The sequence below is a fragment of the Lipophrys pholis genome (assembly GCF_963383615.2).
Source record: "Lipophrys pholis genome assembly, chromosome: 9".
Classification (NCBI taxonomy): domain Eukaryota; kingdom Metazoa; phylum Chordata; class Actinopteri; order Blenniiformes; family Blenniidae; genus Lipophrys; species Lipophrys pholis.
This window is the reverse complement of record NC_137639.1, coordinates 12,193,794-12,216,637: the sequence shown is the minus strand read 5'-3', so window position 1 is coordinate 12,216,637 and position 22,844 is coordinate 12,193,794. Positions and strand designations below refer to the sequence as shown.

At 42.3% G+C, this 22,844-nt stretch overlaps 2 protein-coding genes across 2 annotated transcripts in view; both read right to left on the bottom strand.

Annotated features, from left to right (window-relative positions):
* The window catches only part of LOC308114652 (protein MTSS 1-like), a 47,607-nt gene extending 34,847 nt beyond the window's left edge, over positions 1-12,760 (bottom strand). Inside the window, exons 1-3 of the mRNA XM_080471702.1 lie at positions 12,176-12,760; positions 10,081-10,142; positions 5,132-5,205 (exon numbers count right to left, since the gene is read on the bottom strand). Coding sequence (XP_080327828.1) covers positions 5,132-5,205; positions 10,081-10,142; positions 12,176-12,247 — 208 coding nt within the window. The 5' untranslated portion in view covers positions 12,248-12,760. The remainder of the gene's footprint in view (positions 1-5,131; positions 5,206-10,080; positions 10,143-12,175) is intronic.
* Positions 12,761-14,960: 2,200 nt separating this feature from the next.
* mal2 (mal, T cell differentiation protein 2) lies at positions 14,961-22,494 on the bottom strand. The gene is made up of 4 exons (XM_080471704.1): positions 22,189-22,494; positions 19,653-19,823; positions 16,405-16,605; positions 14,961-16,265 (listed from the first exon to the last, which is right to left on the bottom strand). Exons 1-4 carry the CDS (start codon positions 22,306-22,308, stop codon positions 16,194-16,196), a joined length of 564 nt encoding a protein of 187 aa, XP_080327830.1. The 5' UTR covers positions 22,309-22,494; the 3' UTR covers positions 14,961-16,193.
* Between the last annotated feature and the right edge of the window lie 350 nt (positions 22,495-22,844).

Genomic DNA, 22,844 nt, shown 5'->3' with positions numbered 1-22,844 from the left:
TTGATTGCTTTAAAAAAGTGAGATAAATTACGGTATTTCGTAGCTCATGTGTTTAAAATACAAAAGGAGGTATGCTAAGCTTCAAAAGGACATCTCGGTTTTGCGTTTGCTCGTCCGTATCCTCTAAATACCATAACTTAACGTGTTTTAGAGGTCACCTCATCCAAAATGAATCAAAGAGCAGTGAAGTGTGCTGGAGCAGGAAACATCGAAAACATGCACAGGTTTCATTCAAGCAAAGTTTATAAGCAGTTCTAGTGACAAATGCTAAACTCTGCTGAAAAACAATGAGCACGTCAGAACGACATTTATGAAAGACATTCCATATACAGGTGTATCCGAAACAGAAACAGGCAGCAACTTTTATGGACTCCAGTGACGTTACTTAATGGAAACTTACTAAGATGTTAAGTCATCATTTGCAATATTCTAAATCTTTACAAAAAAATATGTTGCTTAGTCAAAACAAGTTTACTTAACTGGTTCATGCAAAAGGATCTTTTATGATTTCAACTTGAAACACCAAGTTAATAGTAAGTTCATATGTATTAATAATGTCCGGATTAGGCTCTGATAATTATTAACATGTACATAGGAATACATTGTCTCTTTGAACTGAATGTCACTTTTTAACCAACATTTCTAAAACTGTTTCACAGTAACAGATTAATTTGTAAGTTTCCACGACATTGACAGGCATTTTTTTTTTCATGTGGCTTGATGTCTGAGCACCTGAAGTCGGACCTAAATCCTGGTTACTTATTAACATTTGACATGAGTTCAAATCAAACAGAATCATTAGACCTATTAGAGCGTACCCAGTGCTTCAAGGTCTGAGCAGCACTGCGGCTTGCGTAATGACTGTGGCCTGATCTCTATTTGTTCTAATAAATCATGGAAAACAGTGGAGCAAAAGGCAGATGGCGAAGAAGGGTAGCACCTTGGCGCAGGAAAGCAGCATCACCACAGGCGGCGCCAAGGTGGAAACCAATGCAATTCAAAGTAGCTGCTGATCCAAGCCCTTTCTGGGGTCTCTATGCGACATAGAGCCTATTTGTGTATATATTGAGCATAATAAAATACTTCCCTTTTTTGGCAGTTCACCGCTTCTTTGCTCTTTTACCCGAGTCTGTCATTTCACTTTTCATGCACACAACCTTAGAGAGCAGATTCAGCTTACTTAAATATATAAGAAATTGAAGAAAACCACTTATATACACACGTATAACAGAAAAGCAATGCTGATGGCTTGAGCGAGACAATGAAAGAAAAACAGCTCGAGATGCAAAAACAGCTTGAGTTCAATCGAGAGAGAACAAATTCAACTAAATTCATGGCATTTCTGATGTTTCGCCACTTCATTAACGTCAATTTGAACAACATCAATATATGCGTCAAAAAAAACAAAACCTCCTTCAAGTTGTCCCCTTCCATATTTTTTTTTTCTTCAGTTTTTTTAGGTTATATTTTGGTTTGCCACAGTGCTCGTGTGGACTTCTCCACTTTACAAAAATAATCATTCCGATGGTTTAAGCCGATGTATAACATAAGCTTAGGTCACTGAAAGAGTTGATGCTGACAGACACGTCCATCCAAGCAGCGTTGACACCATCTCGGAAAAAATGTAAGATCTGCTCTGAAAACACACGGACTAGCCAAAGCGAAGGTATTCACATGCAGCACTGATGGAGAAGGTAAACAGAGCGGCAAGGACAAAAGCACAGAAATGAAAACATACTAAATGTGATCAGAAAAGGGTATTTTATGTGGGGGAAAAAAAATCATGTAAACAACATGGAAATGTAGGAAATCACTTGATAATTGCTATTGCTGTACAGGAGAAAATTTTGAGATGTAATAGTGCAAAAGCCAGCTGAAAGACGGTAAAAACAACAATAATGTGGAGATACCAAAGTACTCTCTCAAGCACTTTTCTTTTTTTTTTTAAGACTGAAACAACAAATCTGAGCACACTGGAACAGGTGGTTATACCTAATCCTGTGTGTGTTAAGCACAAGAAAGAGAGAAATTCAGTCAGTCATGCACGCATAAAGAAAGTGTGCTCGTGTATGTGCTTGTTCCGTGACTACTGCAGAGTAAAAACAGGGATTTGGCTGAAAGCTTAAGTCTCCCTTTACTTCTTTTATTCACACTTTGTCCACGTGGCATCCCTGTTGTTTGATTTCATTCAGGTGTAATCCACCAAGATGAAACCTGAACAATTCCTAACAATGGAAAAGGTTCTTTCACCTTTCATCGTTTATTCTGGTAAAACACTTTTCCTCAGTGAGCCTGATACTCATTTCTTCTTTAACTGTGCACTTTCCACACAGTCTAAGTAGTGCGTAAACAGAAGAAACAAATCAGCAAGCCGCAGCTGACAATTACTTGAAGCTACAGTATTTTTCCCGATTACCTCCAAAAATCTGTTGTTTTTTTAAAAGACATATTTAGAGCTTTAGTGTTGACAGACATTTGTTGCAATTTCCATAAAGTTTCAATCAAAATTGAAACAGGCATTGATTACTTTATATTTTCTTTAAAATTGGAATAAAAACCTCACAGTTGGATTCAGTCCATCCATCCTTCCTCCATTACACTTTATCCATCTTTAGATCGCAGGAAGCCTGTGGGTGAAGGCAGGTTTTACTCTGGATAGGTCAGGTGCGGAATTCCTGTCTTGCTTTGATGCGACAAAGAATGCTAAATTTAATAAACTTAAATAATATTTGAATCTGAGGAACTTTAATGGATCATCTTTATGTGTTGTGAATAAATGTTTGTCCAAAGTTTTGAAAGTCCAAAGTTTTGAAAGTCTGCTAAAGCTCCTTTCCCTTCTCTGATCACTCTGCCTCGGTGATAAGACTCCCAGAGCACTTCTCATTTAAACACCTTTAGACATTCGTTATGTCAGGTATCGATACTCTGCTACTCTTCGGCGATCAGCAGCTCGAATCTTTATGAGCCATCATTACTGCCGCTATCTATGCAGCCTCGCCACAGGACAGGAATCTCCAAAGGAAGCCGAAAAGCTCAGTTCTCATGATTAACAGTCTAAATGACCTTTAATATGTGCACTACAAAATCTGTGGTTACCTTTATGGCTGTAGTTTGTTGTATCTTCCCACTTAGACCACTCCGCATGCGAGCGCACACAAACACACACGATCTACCTTATTTCTATGTGATTACCATGGCGATGGCTGTGAGAATCAGGTTAAGACTTGACGGCAAACAGGAGGACAAGATGGAAGGAGATAAAACGGAATGAAGAAAAGCAGCCACCATTTACCATGTGTACACATGGCCTCGGTGGCCTCTGGCTAATTAGCAAATAGAACATTGTCGATGGAAAAGAAAAACATGCAAATGATCTTTGAAGAATACTGAAACATGTACACACAGGCTGGGAACGAATGTGGTCAAAAAATAAGCTGAGCGCTTCTGCTTTTTTTTACATGAACACTACGGTAAACTGATCTCTTCACTCAGCAGAAGGGTAAACAAGCCCTGTCATTTCATAGAGGACCATTACAAAAGTAAAACAATCCTCTGAGAAGACAGCAGATTCCAACTGAGGGCTTTGGCTTGGTGATTAATGAGCCTTCTTGACTCCTGGAAGAGGTTTTTTTTTTTTTCTTAAGATTTCTCTTTTCAGAAATCTGTTGTGGGGCGTGACCAAAAAAGCTATGTGATTTGTCATGACTGTGTCAACAGAGGATAGTCAGAACTACATTGCTAAAACTTAGGAACTAGGAGTAATGACAAAAAAAAAAAATCTCTTCAGTGTGTCTTAAAACAACTGTGATTTTGCTCAAAGCAGCTGAAAAAAAGCAAAAACAGACCTTCAAAATCACAACATCCCTATACAGCATCGGCTTTGTTCTCTCCTCAACACACGTTTGGTCCTTACAGCTGTTATCAGTGGTCTGTGCAGCCAGGCCAATTCACTATGGAGAAATCAAACAACCCTATCTGCAGGAAGACAGCCATTAGGTAGATAAAGTATGCATGAGTGTGCCCATGTTTGCAGTTGTACTGCACTTCAAACTAGTTGCCAATAAAACAGTAGCTCGGAATGATGTTCTGTCCAGACACTGAATAAATAAAGAGACATTTGGAGCTTAACTGTAATGCAAAGAGACGTTTGTAATTGTATTATTCAAAATAATAAGATGGCTAAAATCAACATTTTGCTCAAGTGTTCATGAGGCTGGAAAATAATCTTAAAGGCATAAAGGACTGTTCCCATATTTAAATGAGTATAGTATGTGATAGAAACCCAATAAAATTAAAACAGGAGCATAGCAAAAACCATGTCATCCTCTGTGTGCAACTACTGTGTGCACAGGTTATCTACCTGTAATAAAGCTGTGTCAGGCTGCACTATATATCAAGTCATTATCCAGACTCATCTCCTGAAGAGCTAAGGGGTACCAGTGAAGCCTGAGCAACAGAGCACAACATGATGAGTGTTACGAGACACTGCAAAACCTGAGATACAAACTGGAGTGGGGGACAAGGGGGGAGAAAGTGATGAAAGAGTTGATGAAAAATGATGCAATGAGCTTCGGTGAACCGTATCCCACTGCTGCACAGCGAACAGATACACCGTGTGGGTTATACAGAAAGAGGGAGAGAAGAATCCCTGCACTGCCTCGTCTGCCCCTCCTGAGCTCCGTTCGTTCTTCCCTGGTTCCTTTGAGTGAGGTGATGAATGTGTGTGTCCGTCTTGGTGCCTATTAATAGTGCGGAGCAGGCCTGGAGGTGTCAAAGCTGGGAAGGGATGAGATCTCTCACTCTCTCACTCCTCATGCAAATACAGAATTAACACAGATGACCAGAGAGTCCAGATGTAGCGGAGGTAGGGCATAGGTGGGGGCAGGCTGAGGAAAACCACAGAGAGTGGGGGTGAAGGTGGAGGACAAAACCAGCAGCAGAGCTTCAAACAGCATAGTGATGGATTTACTACCCATGCGATGAAGCAAACAACCCACTAAGCGCCTCAGCACAGTGGGGTGAAACAGTGGACTAGAAGAGGCAAGATATATAGACCAACACAGTGATGGGAAAAGAGACATTAAAAGTTGGCTTTAGGCTTAATTTTCTGCATCTGTGTGGCGATGATTACCTCTGGAGTTGGTGGCCAGGTCGGCCACCTTCTGGAAGGCATCCAGGAAAGCCGCCACAGCAACAACAGTCGCCCTGTGAGAGGAGGGGAGGACAGAAATTACTAAGACTTAAGTAAGGGGGAAAAAAAAAAAAATCCATAAAAAAGTTGAAAAAATCCCACTGTGTTAAATCATGGAGGAAGCGGAAAGCACATGTAATCACTGGCAAAACCTCATGATGCTTGTCAATCAACTGCAGTAGTTTCATACAGGTGTTGACAGGAAAATGTATCAAGTAATCCAATCAACCTCGAGCTATTTGTGGTGGCCAGCAGAGACTACAAAAATGCAGTTCAAGTCCCTACATGGACAGCACACACGCTCATGGACACATTCTCCACTTCAGATCTGGACGTCGATTTTGCAGACTGAAGTAAACGTGTTGTGGAAGGCAAAGCACTGTATATACTGTTAAGTGTGTGTTTAAGTTCAGACCTGAGCGTGTCCCGCTGTGTGAGGAATGTCCATGTAATTACTTAGAGACCACTGGAATCTGTCCGGCTCAGCGGAGCAGCTCCAGTTTGCCACACTTACAGGTCAATGGAAGGACCAATGTGGGGATCTACCCTATTAAAGGAGGCCAGAGAGCTCACTGCTTCCGGCTTCTCACGCGGCTTGTACAGTTTGGGGGAAAACACGGTGTCTACACAAGAAATATGCAAAATCCAGTGCATCATACAAAGTAAAGGAAGCTGGGTGTGAGATTAGGTTCTGTTTTGCCCATCACACACACAGCATCTCGCTTGTATCCTGACCGATCGACTGCCTGGCTCCCCGACAAAGCAGTTCCTTTTCTAGCTGGCAGCCTGACTGGCGAGCCGGATGACTTGTTAACTTGCAAACACAGGCCTGCTTTCAGAGACAACAGATCTTTCATGATCACAGGTACGAAGATGAAAGGCCGCCGCCGTATGCTTGTGCATATATGTGATATCCGATCTGCCAGAGAGACACTAGACGACCTATCAGTCACGAGTGTTTCACAAAGAGACACAATTGATGAGTAATTTTTCCAACGCAAATCCTGCAACAAGACCTTGTTTGTTCTAACCTTGAGTATGTGAATTTGTAAACACTTGTTATCCTCCATGGGCCAAAAAAAACACCTTTATGACCCAAGCTGGGAGTTTCCATTGACACTCTGTCAAGGTATCGTTCACAAACAGCCGAGCATTAGATGCTACGACTCAACCCAACAGAGAAAAAAGTTCCATATTTGGTTTCACCACATCAGTATTCCTACTTCCCTTGGAAAGGTCAGAGAGCGATGAGAAAGCATGATGCCCAGTGTTGTAATCTTCCATTTATTACATTTGTGATGCGAGAAGTCTACAGGACCTTGTGTCCAATGTAACTTAACAAAAGATTGTTTATTGTGTTTTCAGTGCACTCCTGTTTATGTCTTATCTTACAGCACTATTCCAGTTGTTATGAGGTACAAGCAACATGTCATGGTAGCCTCCAATGAGCTTGCCAAAAAGAGAAAACAAATACATGGGGCAAATCGATCCCTGAGTTAAACCTGACTTGTTTGCAATCCAAGAACTATAAAGAGTGTCTAGTTAAGGACCTTTTTAAATTCATAAATCTAACGCAACATTGGTGATCAAGCGCTGTGCTGTTGCAGGGCTGACCAGAAGATCCAAGGGTGTTTCCTGCAAATGGAAAAAGAAACATACGCGCAGGCACACGCAGATTCCTTTCTATTTAAAGCCCAGCGCGGGCACCAGAGCAACCTCCAACTGATATCCGCCTCCAGTCTCCACTAATTTATACCATGTACGCATTGGTCTGCGGATTGTATTTTACGTGCAGCAAAGTCATGTTCGGTCAACTGTACCTCATTAAGCCTAAACAGGCTCGTGCGCTGAATTGTTCAAAGTCTGATCTAAGCGTCGTTGGCTCCAGAGCACGTGTGATTGTAAACAATTATTTTCCTTAGTCATCTGCTTTAATGTTTACATTTACGGGAGAACAGCGTTAAAGTGCTTCATGCGATCTTCACACTTCCTTGAACGTCTCGATATTTTCTGGCTCAGGCAGCAGGTAAAAGAGGGCAACTTCTCTTCTTAACATATAAATGAAGTCCAGTCTGTGCGAGGCAGAAAAGCCAGGTTTTATTTCAGCTGACTGCTGGCCAAAATACTCAAGACTTCTGTGGCTGTAAAAATGTTTTAAAAAAAAGTGCTCCTATGAGAGCTCGGCTCTGCACATTGCTCCAACAATGACCCGACTGCTACCAGTGGTCTTAAAATCTGCACACACGCCCCTGCGCTCCAGTCAAGACAAACGACTTTAACATATCTATCCCGCAAGGTCCTGGCCGAGCCAAGCCGAACTCCCTATAGAGCGGGCTGTAGTACAGCGGAGCGCTCTTTTTTGACAATGACACATTCAGCACTGCTTCCCTCATCTATTCTTAGTTCAACACAACCTGGTATGAGACTGGAGTAAGTCTGAATCATAGAAAGAAGTTGTGTTTACCTCCACGTGTCCGGGACACCACATACATGAGACGGAACGGATTGGAGTTTATGCAATTTTTTTTTTTTTCTTATGTGACATCCATAGATATATGCATGCATTTCTCAATACATCAACCCACTTACTCATCTACCGTCCACACAGTTAAGTACCTCTTCTTGAGCCCAATTGAGTTTTATAACCCTCCAGTAGCGTTCAAAGGCATCAGGAGCAAGAGATGGAAGTTTTGCGGCGGTGTGTTTCAACACACATTAACTTTAAACCGGAATGATAGAGGGCCGTGTGCGAGCCGCGCTCCAACACAGCTGCAGTGACCAGAGCCCACCAAACACTGACAAGTTAAAGGAGGACTGTGATTAGAAATCAGTACGCCTCTATTCCACCCTTGCCTTCTTCAAAGCAGTCTTTTGTATGCGTCTGTGTGTGTGTGTGTGTGTGTGTGTGTGTGTGTGTGTGTGTGTGTGTGTGTGTGTGTGTGTGTGTGTGTGTGTGTGTGTGTGTGCAAGATGGCTCTTTAAAACCAGTAAGGGCAGGACAAAAACCCAAATTCTGTATCAAAGAAAAAAAAAAAAATGACACAACAACTCCAACACTGTAATTGGTTGATTTCCTAGTTACTTTTGTGAGAGGGGAGCAGAGGGGCTAAATTACAGACTAGTCTGCCCCAGGACGTTATTACACACACAGACATATGCCGCTACCGCTGCTGGCCACTCACTTATCCAGGCCGAGCTGGGGAAGGTGGGTGTGTTTGTCTTTTACTGCATGTATGCATTACTGCGAGTGTGTGTCGCCCCGTGTAGTTCAGTGTCAAAACAGATGACAGAGGTCTATGGGTTGAGAGGGTTGCGTCCATGCTCAACGGGGCCATTTTGTCACTTGTCGCGGCTGGAGATGGGCTTTTAAAGCAGGCAGTAAAAAAAGAAAAAAAGAGGAGGCTTTTATTTGTAGGTCACCGCCACAACCCCAGATAGCGCACGCTTATTAGCGCTTCAGCGGCGGGGGCATCGTTACAGGCGGCCATATGCCGCAACCGCTGCAGCTCGGAGCAGGGCGTGGGCCGAGCTTAAATGGGGCAAAAGATGGTCTGAAATACCACAACACAGTCATTTTCAATGAATGATACTCATGTAAGAAGATCAACAGACTAATCCAGATAGAAAAGATTCTAAACAAAGACACGAACCAAATCCTATTGAAAATTGAGCTTGGCTCTTTTTTTTTTTTTTGTCCACCGCTCGGGTAAACTCAGTTTGCTCTGTTTATCACTGACCTGGCATCCAGACACAAAAACATTCTCCGGTCATTAGCAGCAAGGTTACAAATACTCCCCTGAGCTCCGGCATGGCTGGGGTCACATATTTAACCCCCCGATGATGGAGACACTCGAATAACATATCACCATTAATCAGCATTAATAGTGAGAAAACTGCAGAGTGGGACATAGGGCGGCCCCAGTAAAATTACTGTTGAGTCACTCTACCTTTATGCAACTGTCAGCGTTAGTCTGCCTGAGGACACGTGGACACTTAAATGGCCAGAGAACTGCCATGCACTGTTAATCAAAGAATAATTTAGACCGCAGGACATCCGTGTTTGCAGTACTTGCGGGACAATGAACTTTTATTTCAGCTGTCATCAGTTGTTTGTCTCCTGACACATGGCCACTTAAAACCAACTAAGAGAGCTGGCTGGGACTGGCCGTCACTGTGAGCGCAGGCGTTGGAATAATTTTTGGCAGGAGGTGCGTGAAGTTACATCGTCGGAAAGACAAATTAAATCAGGCTTAAATGAGACGAAATGGGGGGGGAAGGACATGCAAAAACAGCAGGACAGTATTGTTGAGAGATGAGGCTTTTATACATCTGCCATCACGCATTAATCAAAGGACACGTGGCAATTTAAACTTCTTGGAAATGGAATTACTCCTGACGTCTAATGCTAAAGTGCAGATTATGAACAATAGAAGAATCTTAGTGTAAAAAGTTGCCAACACGGGGTATCGCAAATGTTGTGCAATCGTTTCAATGGCAATTTTGGGGGAGTTAAAATTGCTGGAGCCTGTACAATCAACTGTCACAATTAAGCACAAAGTGAGAGGACACTTTCACTGAATGCAAACCTAATCCCAAAGGTTTAGAACACAGTTAGTGTCAGTCTAGTATTAGAAATCCACCTCCTCACATGTTTAAATCGGTAGCCACGTTTTGTCTTTCTTGCGAAATGGACAATTCTGTAGGTGCATACGAAAAAAAAAAAAAAATGGCCTGATCTTTATCAACGTGACAAAATTACAAACCAAAAACATGTTTAACAAACAGATTACAGATTAAACTTTACGACAAAGTCCTCTTGATTCGCCCGTTTAAACTTTTGGCTTTAATCTAACTGATATGTGTGTACGTGCACACAAACGTGCTCTCACCTGAGCTGCGACTGCAGTTTGCCGGCCTTGGTGATAAAGTCCTCCCAAATAGGGTAGCTGCTCTGTGGGGGGGGGACAAATACACATAAACATGAGTGACACAATCTCTGGATCAAACAGATTTCATTATTCTCATAGTTACATAACGACAGAGCCAGCATGAAACCACGCTGATGCCTCGCCTCACCTGCAGGGCAAATAATCCCTTGGCGAGGGTTTGGCTTTCTTACACAAAATGTCAAAGTTGTTGTTTTTTTTCCCCTCTGTAGATTATCAAGCATGTGAGCCATTGAGACAGAATTCGTTAAACGTTACAAAATCGAAAAGTGAGATCCTGTAAATGACCTCCAAACAGCTGGCTCACATTTAAGCACCTCGACATTTAAATTCTGCACAATGAATTGAAAGTAGACATTACCATCATATGCTGGATGCGTTCGGCTGCAAAGTGGGTCACAGGCCTCTTTTGGAGAGCTCCCCACACAACAAGAGCATTAATACCACAGCGTAATGAGCCGGGCTCCCAATGGGACTCTAATTTTTTTTCTTCTTCTTCCTAAATCAGGTCCCAGGCTGAAAATGGTTAAAGAGCCTTGCAATCGCTGAGAACGAGTGGCCTATTGCTTGGAGAGACGGCCCAGGACGAAATGATGACTGCGCTGTGAGCACATGTTGGCCACTGATGTGCGACTCCCGTCGGGGGCCCGGGGAATGTCGTGTTATGCTGTCAAACATTACACCCAACAACCAACTCCGTCCTCTCTGCATACAGCCGCGCTTTCTCTCTTCCCTTTCCTCCAGTCACTTGGTCTTCCTTACATCACCTTTGTTCCTTTTAATCCCCTACCTCCCTCACTACACACGCCTATCTTTCTCCCCAACAGCACCATGACTAATGAGCTTTGTCTGCATTCCTTCCCCCATTTTCTGTTACTCCTTTTACAAGATAAGAGCAAGAATTAAAAAAAAAAAAAAAAAAAAAACAACAGCTTGATTTGTCCCTTGGGGGTTATTATAAGAGGCTGAAAAGCAAAGCTGACATCAATGTCAACATGACATGACAGATTAGGAAGTTCAAATGCATCGAAATTGATGTTAAAGATCAGTGGGATGAAAAGCATTAACACACTGTACTGCACAAAGCAGGATACACAGTGGAGGTCAGGATTGTGATTAAGAGAGCTTCCACTATTTGGACAAATGTCCCACCCTTCTGAATGCTTTCTTAATGAATGCAGATGGTGATGCTCTTGGCTTGGATGCTGATGTATGACAAGTTGCCCGCGAACCCTAAATGTAAAATCTGGGGAGTGCGGTAAATGGATTTCACTTAAATGGAAGTCACATTGAACTTCGCACGCTACCGGCAAGGTCTGCCATGCAAGATGCTCGACTGAGAGCAGTGTGTGCCTCAGCGTATTGACCAAGGACACTTCAACAGATGGCGACTTCAACGGGCAAGCCTTCAAATTAAAAGATGAGCCACCCTACAAAGTGAGACGGAGCTGATCCAGGTGAGGTTGAAACACAAGTTCACCTGCTAGATCTGTCTGCAATAAGAGACAGGGAGGGACGAGGGGGCTAAAAGAGAGACGCTGGGACTGTGGGATGTGCTGAATGTCTCGGCAGTATTCATAACAAACCTCTCTGACTCCAGCAGACCTGCAGGCTGGCCATTTGACCCACACATGTCACAGCCCTCGGGGGTAACCTCCCACCCTGACAGCTAAGTCCCCCCCGCATTCCTCCAGGCAAGTACAACAGCTGGGGAATCTGATAATTGTCTCATCAGCCAGGCTGTCAAAAATAACATCAAAATAGCAGGATGGCTCAGATCTGAGGAGGACGACTGCCCTAGATGGCTGCTGCATCCACATCAAACTAGAACATTATGGGGGGGAGAAATAAAGTTTTTAACTTTATTAGAGTCAATGAAAAGATGGGGGGTAAACATATCAACACAAGTGTTAAACAATATGATGGCAGTTGAATAAATCTCGGTGGGATGAGATGTTTAGTCGCTCGGGTTACTTTCTGAATGCCAGTCATTAGTTAATAAAACTTAAGATTCATGAAGTATGTTATGATTTCTTACTTTCATGTCTCCGATCACAGTCTGGAAGAGTCCTCCAAGCGCGCTGCATTCCTTCTCGATAACAGCCTCCATTTTCAGGACCACCTCCAGCGGTCAGTCCCGACTCTGCGAGCCGCCTTCACTCCTCCACCTCCGCCGTCTGACCAACCCCCCCTCCTCCTCCTCCTCCTTTCCTCCGCTGGAGGAAAAAAAAAAAAAAGAAAAAACTACCAAAAAAACCGAGAGGGAAAAAAAAAAAAAAAACAACCAAGCGGCGCGAAATGAAGTAAACTGCGCGGCTAAATCGACGGGAAATAACTTCCCCGGTGTTTGTTAAGTTGGAGGAGCCGTGTAAACAAACGCAGCCCCGGTTCTCTGCACCGCTGCACCGACGCTACTTCAGACCGAGAGAGGCTGCTGTCTGCGGGGGGGAGAGACATTTAAATCCCCCTCTCTCCTCCGGTCCGCTCCGCTCGCAGCCATGACCGCAGCACAACACGCCGATTCCGCGTTAATCCAAATTACTCGTCGGGTTTCGTTATTCCGTAGCCTGACAGGTAGGCGAATACCGACGCTCCGGGTTCCTCTCTCTGCCTCCACAACACTGAAGGAGAAAACGAATCCGTCAAATGGCATCAATAACACCTGCTTCCGGTTAACCCTGTCAAAATAACACCCGTATCGTCTTACTCTCAATATGCTTCCGGTTAGCCACGAAAAACAAAACTGTCATAGTAATGTGGTTTTAATTTCAAGTATGAAACCGATATTTCTCTTAAGTGTTATGGTATCAATTTATTTTAAGAGATTTCAACATTATAATTACAACTAAAATAGAAAAAATTCATTCAATAGCTTGATGGTAAATTTAATTTATTTTCAAATACCCAAAAGAGCAGCTGGTGAAAACTACACATCTTAATTCGAATCAAGGGGTAACATTCAAAACAATTAGCAGTCTATTTTGCAAGGTTTTTTGTTACCTTCCATTTAAAAAACGAATTGCTTATGACAGAACCGAACAGGGATGTAGTGGTTGGCACGCTCACTTCAACGCCAGATGGTTGTGGGTTCAAGTCTGTGCTTGTGTTGTGTGGAGCTTGAATGATCTTTGTGTGCGTTTTCTCCAGATTGTCCTCCCATAGTCCAGTCATTTAAATTCCATGCATGTGTGAGAGTGTGTGTTTAACTGCCTGTATGAATAGAAAGTGGTGGAGACAATGAAAGGATGGATGATTTATGCTGCTTAGTGATGCATCAACACAGTTGTAAACAATGGACACACGAAACAAACACTCTGAAATGATCCACGAGTGAATAAAATGTATTTGAAAAAAGTGTGCTTAACTACAACATTTTGTAAAATGCAATACTCCCCCACATGGTTCTTGCTGGGGGTTTTTTCCTCCGAAATTTTCAAACAGTCCACCACAATTATTACAGGAAAATGTTGAAATGTATCTTTAATAATAAAGAAATAAACATTTAAAGCATTTCACCAAAAATATAAAGGGCATCTGACATCAAATAAAAGCATATTTATTGATGGTCGAGTCATTATATCTCATTTGAGAATATCATATTTATTTTAGTCCTTAAAATGTCAGATAATGTCAGGAAAGTCAAACAAATATCTACTGAAAGTGTACAACTGTTTCAAAATGTATAAAAACGGAATGCCTGTTATCATAGGATATTTCAAAGATTAAACTAAATTAATTTTCAAACAATGGCCATATTTAAATTGGATAACTGTCAAAATGTGTGACATTTATCATTAATGTCCTTTTGTACTGATTGTTAACCAAAAGTTTACTTGAAAAAAAAATAATACTTTGCACAATTTACTGTTAAGTGTATGTAAGTCAGTAACTAAATTAGCATTATGTATCTTGTCTCTGCAGTCACAGTGTAAGAAAACGGCAATGTCTTACCTGTTGAACAAAGTTGTGTGAATGTGATTTTTAATGTATGACCTGAAAAAAAAAACTGTTGAGGCTGCAGTGGCGCCAGCAAAATATTATTAACTGCCACCATCACCTTTATTATTAATGCCAACATTATGCTATTTGTGTATAAACACAAAGTCATTAGGGGAAACTCACGCAACAGTGTTTTGAGTTAGTGTAGAAAACTGAGGACATCTAGTGGCCAAAATAAGAATGACATCTAACTACAGCGCTGAGTTCATTCAAAAAACACTTAATATCGACATTAAGCAGAACCGTGTTTTATGTATTTGTGTGTATAAGTGTGAGCATGCAGGAATTCATCTTAGTGAACAAAAACTTTAACAGCATAAATACATATTACATTACTAAATGAATTCATTGCTACTCCTAATTCAAAGAACTTTGCACATTTATTGGGACAAAGGACGTTATTGGTCTGTTCTTCTGGGGTATCAGAGTGTATTCCCTATATCCCCATTGCACATTTCATTTACTCCAAAATATTTATGCTTATCTTAAACGTACATAGCCAGTTAGAGCTCCTACACATTCTTGTTTCTGAAACAGCAACAAAATATTCTCATGAAGTGGAAAGTTTAAGGCTTGAAGACAAACTATGACGTGTAAAATGTAAATATGACTGGAAACAAGAAAAATAAATGTCCTGTCGAATGTGTGTCAACATAAAATATTGTTGACTTGTCAAAATCCTCCAGCTGTAGACTTTGGAGATTTATTTTTTAAAGAAATTTACATATCCGTACCTGTAAAGAGCTGTTCCGTGAGTTTGGCGACCCCTAGTGGTAGAATGAAAATACAGCCGGTAATAATGAAACTCGAAGAGATATGTTTTTACAAACTTTTATTTTAAGTTGTTGAGAAATGTATTTCAAATGTCAAAAACAGCAGCTGTCACAAAAAATTATAATCATCAATAAACTTTACGTTTAAACTATTTTAAATTAACAACCTATTTCAATGCCTTCACGAAAAACTGAAGCGAACATTCAATATAACTACGGTAATTATTTATGTAGCGGGATAATTTCTGATTTAAGCAACTCATTTACAGATCAATACAGTTTAAAGATCAAACATTAAGAAAACGCTCCATTAAACAAACACTGAAACAGTCCATCACTACATAAAAGATATTTGAAAAATAGTTGATCAGAGCATCTTTGCTGACGGTTAACTGATTAGATCTCAAGTCAAAACCACCAATTTACTTTAGCCAGAACTTGAAATCATTTTAATCATCAGTGGAGTTATTCATAAGGGTTGAACAACGCTATTATTTGACAAATGTAACATATATAGAAGTGCACATGTTACAAAATATTACAAACGCAGATCCTCGTGTCGTAAGAAAATTCAAAGATAAGATCGGTTTCCTCATCAAACGGCCTGAGCACCAGAACAGACGGAACACAGGAACAACAACATTCTTTTGGAAACCTTTCAAACGAAGCATGTCGTTAAAATGTGATCTGTTGTGGAGATTTTAGCAGAAGGCAGCAACTTTTTGAGGCTCCTTTTGGTCGGCCATATTTACTTGAGTGAGGCCGAGACTCTAAAAAGAATCTGTAGGACTGACATGACATGACAAGAGAATAAATATAACTCGAAGACGTCACTTTGATGTTACATACAGTTTAAAATAAACTCTGCTCCATTCCTCACATGGGTGGGGTTTTTTTTGTCGAAGAGGATCGGAAAAGTTACAGAACAAGAAAACAGTTCATCCATTTTGTATAGAATAGAATAGAATAGAATAGAATAGAATAGAATAGAATAGAATAGAAATACTTTCTTAATCCCAGGGGAGGGGGGTCTTGAAATGCAAATAAAGATTTTTAACCTTCAAAACACCTCCAGTCGCCCAGAGGTAACATAATTGTTTCCAGAAATATAGTCCGGTATTTTGTAAAAGGAAGAAAGATTCCCATCCATGTTTCTATTGTATTTCTGGAGTAGAGGCTGTTTCCTCCTGCTTCTACGAGGAGCTGACAACGTGGACCGAGGAGCGGTGAATGAGGCGCCTGATATCTTGGTACGACGCAGACGTTCTTGCAGCTGTTTCCGGGTCACATCCTCCACCTCCTGAATCCCATCACCATACTGCAGCCGTAGCAAAGCGTCGCGATGAATGCAAATATCTAGACGGGCAGCCAAGAGGTTAATCTGTGCGGCGTTAAACAAATTGGTTCACGTCTTCGTAATCTGACCGCAGTGCGTGCGAGGTGACACGTGCGGACAAAAACAGCCGTTTTCGACCTCATCTCAAAGAGTACTTACCGTGGCTGCCACGTTAATACTGTACTGCGTGCTGTTCAGGACGGTGAATATATTCCCTCGGGGGTAGGTTATACACAGGACGGCGTCGGTGCTGTTCGGCAGCGGGTTGAAGTGCGCCCCCCCGTTGGCGGCCGTCATCGCCGCCTCCAACACGAAGGCGGCGAAGTAGAAAAGCACCGCTAAGAAATGGTAAAACACATCCTGAGAATAACAAAAAGAGAAAGGGAGTTTGAGAGTATGGACTTTCAAGGTAGGTAAATATGCTGACTCCAGAGATAGTGGGCGTGTGGAATCCACTGAAGTATTTGGGAATTAACTCAAGCAACATGCAGGTCATTACCCCCCCCCCAAAAAAAAAGGTGCTCTGCTGTCTGCAGCTCGCTGGAAACTGCACCAAGAAGAGAATTCAACTTGATCAGCTATTCTTTTTGCATGAGCTGGAACAAAGGACAAGGTCAGTATCACACAGCTGGTAGTACTTGTACAGTACTTGTTAAGATGCAGGAGCTAAATGAGAATATTTGCAGGTCAGCTCAGTTAAAGCAAATCCGATCATGTGGAAGTAACCTGTCCACTGATCGTTTAATATTGCCCACAATTATGCATAAACATCTTTTCCATAAAATCTGTATTCCTGCGTAAGAAATGTTCAGCCACAACTTCTTCCAGCAGTATTGATGTATATATTTTTTGAAATCATGGTCCTCACAATGATTTAAGTCGCCTATCCGTGCAGGTTAGTTTTTAAAATGCCAGCCAGAGTTCACCTCCATCCATCGCGCCTATACTTTCTTTATCCAGCTGAGGATCACCAAGCCCAGTGGACTTTGTGCACGAGGCGAGGTACACCCCGGAGCGGTTGGCCAACACACAGCGACACCCAATCATGTCCGTCCACACACAAACGCACGCGTACATACCGAGAGTCACCGGGGAAATTGAACATCAAGACTTTGGATCGTCGGAGAAAGTCAGACACAGCCAGGGAAAACATGCAAACTCCTCCTGCTGATCGCTGCACTGCCGCGCCTCAGTGAATGTAAATAAAACACACTGGATAAGCAATTTAAATGAAAATGTCACAAAGTTGATCATCTCTCTTTTCTATTGATGACAAATACAGAGTTAACTATAATGTGGAAGTAATAATAGGGGTCACATGCGATGTGTGGACACAATGGGTGGCGTAGTCGTGGTGGTCATGGTTTTTCATATTGCGTTGTGGCGCGGCCTGTCCCCGTCACGGCGCTTCCTCACCTGGTTTTATCTGCTCAGACACTTTACGGTGGATCAAACTAGAGTGTTTGCATGTCGGTTTCTTTGCGTCTGTGTTTGAACGTTGCATTGGAGCTCTTCTTAAAGCACTTTGTGCTATTTTTCTGTTTCGTGAGAGAGGTCGCTTTATAAATGAATGGCAAAGTCATTCTCCACGTAGATGATTGGTCAGTCGCTGGATCACTCATCTCTGGAGCAGGTCATGTTTGCGGCGTGGCTCACCATGGTGATGCCTCCAGGTTAACAAGAGAGTCGCCTTTGTGACGGCACAACGCACACCGCTAACCATTAATCCTGCGTCAAAAGTGCGCCTCCTCCTAAGCCCTCAAACCTGACACACAATCCACCTTTTGTAGGGCATGGAAAACACGGCGTTTGTAAAAACAACAATCGTGGGGAAGAAACAAAGAATTAAAGACACAATAAAGGGGAGAATATGATTCAGGAGAGACAGAAAGCGAAGAGAGAGCGAGCCCGAGCGAGGCAGGTTAATGAGGGTTGGTGTTGCCGACTCCGAGAGCCGGGCGGGACTACAGGCGGGCCTTTGTTGCGTTTTCGCGTGAGCTCATCATCGATGTCACTCATTGTTCGGCTGAAAACAAACAACCCCACACGCCTGGCTACTCCTGGGAGCGAGGATCTGGAGCCCGAGGAAAGGCTCGCTCTGTCCGAGAGCCCAGACGCCACTCGGGGGCTGAGGCCGCCACAAAGACGTTACACAAGTGCACGGCAACTGTTTCTCTTTCTTCTCCGTGTTTCTTTTTGTGGCAACTAGAAACTAGTCTCTTCCTGAAACGCACTCCTGAAAATGTGTGCTGGTCTTAACCCTGTGCTCTGACCTTCAGTCATCCCTTCAAACTGGTTAAGGACTGAAAAGAGTGATGATGGTGTTGCTTTAACATAAGGCAGGGGAGCACTTAAATGATGTATGATTTAACAAAACAGGAGCGATGCATGCATTCATTTTAATCTTTCATTTGGCAATCTTGCAAAAGAATCATTATAGGAAAAAAATTGGGGGGAAAGATTGATGACATTACAATTCGCAATCACACTGACAAAACTCCGATTCCTTTTTCCAAAGAGACACGTTGGGTGTCAAATTGACCACAACTTATAAATCCACTCTTTCTGCTTCAGTATTCTCAACAAGCTTGATATTATCAGTCACATTCACCTCTACACACACACACACACACACACACACACACACACACACACACACACACACACACACACACACACACACACACACACACACACACACACACACACACACACACACACACACACACACACACACACACACACACACACACAATCATTCACACACTTACTGGGAGCGACTTGGGTTCAGTATCTTGCCCTATTAGGACGACTGAGTCACAAATGCCCCACATAAATATACATAAGAGACATGCTCCTCCCTCTGGAGGGAAAGTCCACTCAACCTGTAATTCCATTGTACTCTCATGTTACACACTTGTATCCAGACTAAGTGAGTTTGATAGACCGGTGGTTGTTTGGTGTGTAGACATGCACTGGGCTGAAATACAACCACTAAGACGTGGCTCACTGAAACCAACTGCGATGAACCAAACACAACGACAACCTGACAAGAATTACTGTGTAAAACTTAAAGAGATTGATGCTGATTCAACTCACTGCTTTTTCATAAGTCTTGTGTTTCAAAAGTCTCTTTTATTCCCTAAAACTGACAAACCAAAATCAGTTTTAATGTGAAAACTGGTGAGAGCAACATTTTATTTCGAGCTGTCTGAGGTGTTTTCCTACTCAAAGAGTAATCTCAAATGGATTACAAATTGTTCCGATGTCACTACAGACGGGATGGCGAAGTGGTTTGTCTCGCAGTAGAGCGACCCCTGGTTCGAGTCTGGGATGGAGGAGCTGGGATCAATCTTCAAAAACAGACTAAGTTACTGCAGCGATCACTTTGTTTATCTCCAGCTCACCAGAACGTTCCAATCTGTGTTGATGCGGTCAGCCAAGCCGGTGAGGAGGACGGTGAGGTAGGCAGAGGAGAGGAAGAAGGTGGTGACAGAGACGAACATCACCCAGCCCTGCAGCAGAGGCACGGGCACATTGGAGGAAGCCACCAGGATCCATACCAGGCCGCCAAATATCTGTGAACGCACAAAACAAAATGACTCACACTGGCGACGGATGCAGTTTATGGAGCGCTCTAATCCTCCAAGCAGCTCGGCATTTTGAAAAGGTCCACTTGGATGGATTTAATCAGCATCACCGCCTCAGGGCACACATTTGCAGTCTCATAGGGATGCACACGGGCATATGAAACTTAGTCCTACCAGGTCAGGAAAAAAATGAAAAAATTGATTATGAAATTTACTTTTCTTTGTAATATAAAATTTTTTGGGAAGTTAGACAAAATATTTTTTGAATTTTACAAAAGAAAAGGCTACAGCTTTAAATAAAATCTCCAAACTTTACATTTTAACATTACCTACAGTAATAACGGTGCTACAAATGAACAAATAGATGAATAATGAAGTGAGCAACAGTGACAATATTCACATAATTGAGGAAAGAGACTTGTGGTACAACATCATAGTTTCAAACTGTTTAACCTGGAACTCAATCTGGAATACAACGTGTGGCTATTGAATACAAATCAGTAGAGAAAAAGTTACTTGAATGTAGTTTACTCAGATGAAGTTTGTGCTTCCACCCATCAAGTTGACATTGTGTGGCTTCGTTAACTGGCTGGTTCCTTTGTCGTTCTCCATCCTTTAGTTTTCTCTCTCACTATCATTTCACTCTAATGGGTTCGGCAGGAAGAAGCAGTTTGGTTCTTTCTGCTAAAAGGATGTTTTGCCATTCCACGTTTGCGTTTGCTTGCTCACATGGAATTGTTCGTGTTTTCTCTATTTCATTTGAATGCAAAGTGCCATGAGTTGACGCTGTTGTATCCGGCACTAATAAAGATCAACTATAACAAATAGTTTTGAAAATTAGAAGTTGATCCTTAGTATATTTTTAATAAGTTATTTTCTAAGAGAAACTTGTGTTTTATATACACACACATTTGTTTAACCTATTTTATCCTTTGTAAGCGTTATGTGCGTCATTGTAGATATTTTATTACATTGCATCCCTGTTTTTGGAAATACAAAGTGTGCTTTGCACTTTAATTTGAATATTGTTAGAACAGTGCTTCAACTTGTAATTGAGCACAGTTTAAGAAACGTGAAAAGTGTTTCTTTAGAACTCTTTAGTCCTCTTTCCGTCTCTGGCTATAGGCCATACGCCGCAGTTCAACACTAGTATAACCGGGATGCAATTTACTTGTAAAAATAAGGGCAAAAATATGGATCAAACAAATGTTAAAACTGTTTGCATCACAGCATGTAGAAAATTAAGTTTGCGTGCCAGTTATCCAGTGATTTCAATACAAAAGATAGAAATTATTTTCAAAGATTGATTCTGAATTAATAAACTACATTTGATGGTGTGTGGAGTTTGGATGTTCTCCCCCTGTGTGCGTTGGGTTTCTTCCAGGTTACTCCAGTTCTCTCCCACAGTCCCAAAACATGCATGTGATGTTAATTGGTGACCCTGAGTTGAACCCGAGTAGTGAATGTGAGCATGTGTGCGTTTGCCCTGTGGACTGCCGACCTGTCCAAGGTGTTGTCCAGGGTCTGGGATTGGCTCCAGTGCCACTGCGCAGGGTATTAGCAGTATAGAAGATGGTTGGATGGATGTAGACAGCTGAGGTATTTTCCTTTGAAAGTAGAATCTAGTCTAAGTTGATGCAACCTGCACACCTGTAACATTTATTATGACTTTAAGATTTACTTTTGAGTTCATCGCGATGTCAAAGTTGTGAGGTTTTGTGTTTTACTGAAACAAACACAATTGTATTGTCTTAGTCTTATATCCATCAATTCTGCTGCTTTCATCACAAATCAAAAACCGAAATGAACTGGTGAAGGCTTTCGGGAGCAGACAGGCCTGCAAATAAATAGCTGAGCCATTAAAAGAGTAGAGTAGCATGTATGCAGAGGGAGGTCCCCTTGTAGGACTGACTGTATAGCACTGTAATAAGAAGTTATCGAAGCCTTGTGCGGTAGATCGAACAGGTGCTGGCCTGATCTGCACGGCCAGTGCTGGACACGTCGCTTGAGGGGACATTTCCCTGATTTTGGCTGTCAAACAGAGCCAGTAAAGTCAGCCTGAGAGAGCCAGTAAAGTCAGCCTGAGAGAGCCAGTAAAGTCAGGCTGAGAGAGCCAGTAAAGTCAGCCTGAGAGAGCCAGTAAAGTCAACCTGAGAGAGCCAGTAAAGTCAACCTGAGAGAGCCAGTAAAGTCAGCCTGAGAGAGCCAGTAAAGTCAGCCTGAGGATCAGTGTGTTGACACTGAGGAGACCCCACATCACACACTCAGGACATCAATTATAACTGGTCTCATCCATTATTAACCCACGTAGGGATATAATGACCCGGTGTAAGCTTTAATAAAGCACACTTACGATCTCTAGGCAGACCAGCACTCCGGAGTAGGTCCGCAGCACGTCCAGTCCCAGAGGTAAGGACACAGTCGGCGCAGGGAAAGAAGTAGCGGCGGGATTAGCGGCTGCTGGCTCCGACATCTCTGTGTCTCCCTCTCTTCTTCTTCTTCCACTACTTCTTCCTCTGTCTCCCCCTCTCTCTCTCCCTCTGCCTCGCACCCTCAAGTCTCCCACAAACAAAGGACGGGAGCAGCGGGAGAAATTCCTCCGGGGTCATGTGTCCCCGAAACAGGTCGGACAGGTGCAGCGGCCACTCCCTGGAAGCCCGCGCTGCGTTCACGGACACCACGGAAGATCCTCGATCCAAAAGTCCCTCACCAGGATTCACGAGGAACAAAAGTCAACACAAAGTGTTTGTTTTCCTAAAAATGACAAGATAATTTTACTTCCACCAGCTTTTCATTCTTCCCATGGTACGAATTAATCACTTTTAGTCATACTATTAGTAAACATGTTGCAAAAATGTGTGTAATTCTATATTCTGACTGTTTTGAATCTGGCTCTTGAACAGGTTATTATTCTGGTTAAATAAAGATTTATTGATAATGTTATATGTAAAATAATGGTCGTGCCCTGTGCCTGCAGAAGATTTGATGATGGCATGTGGGAAAGATCCA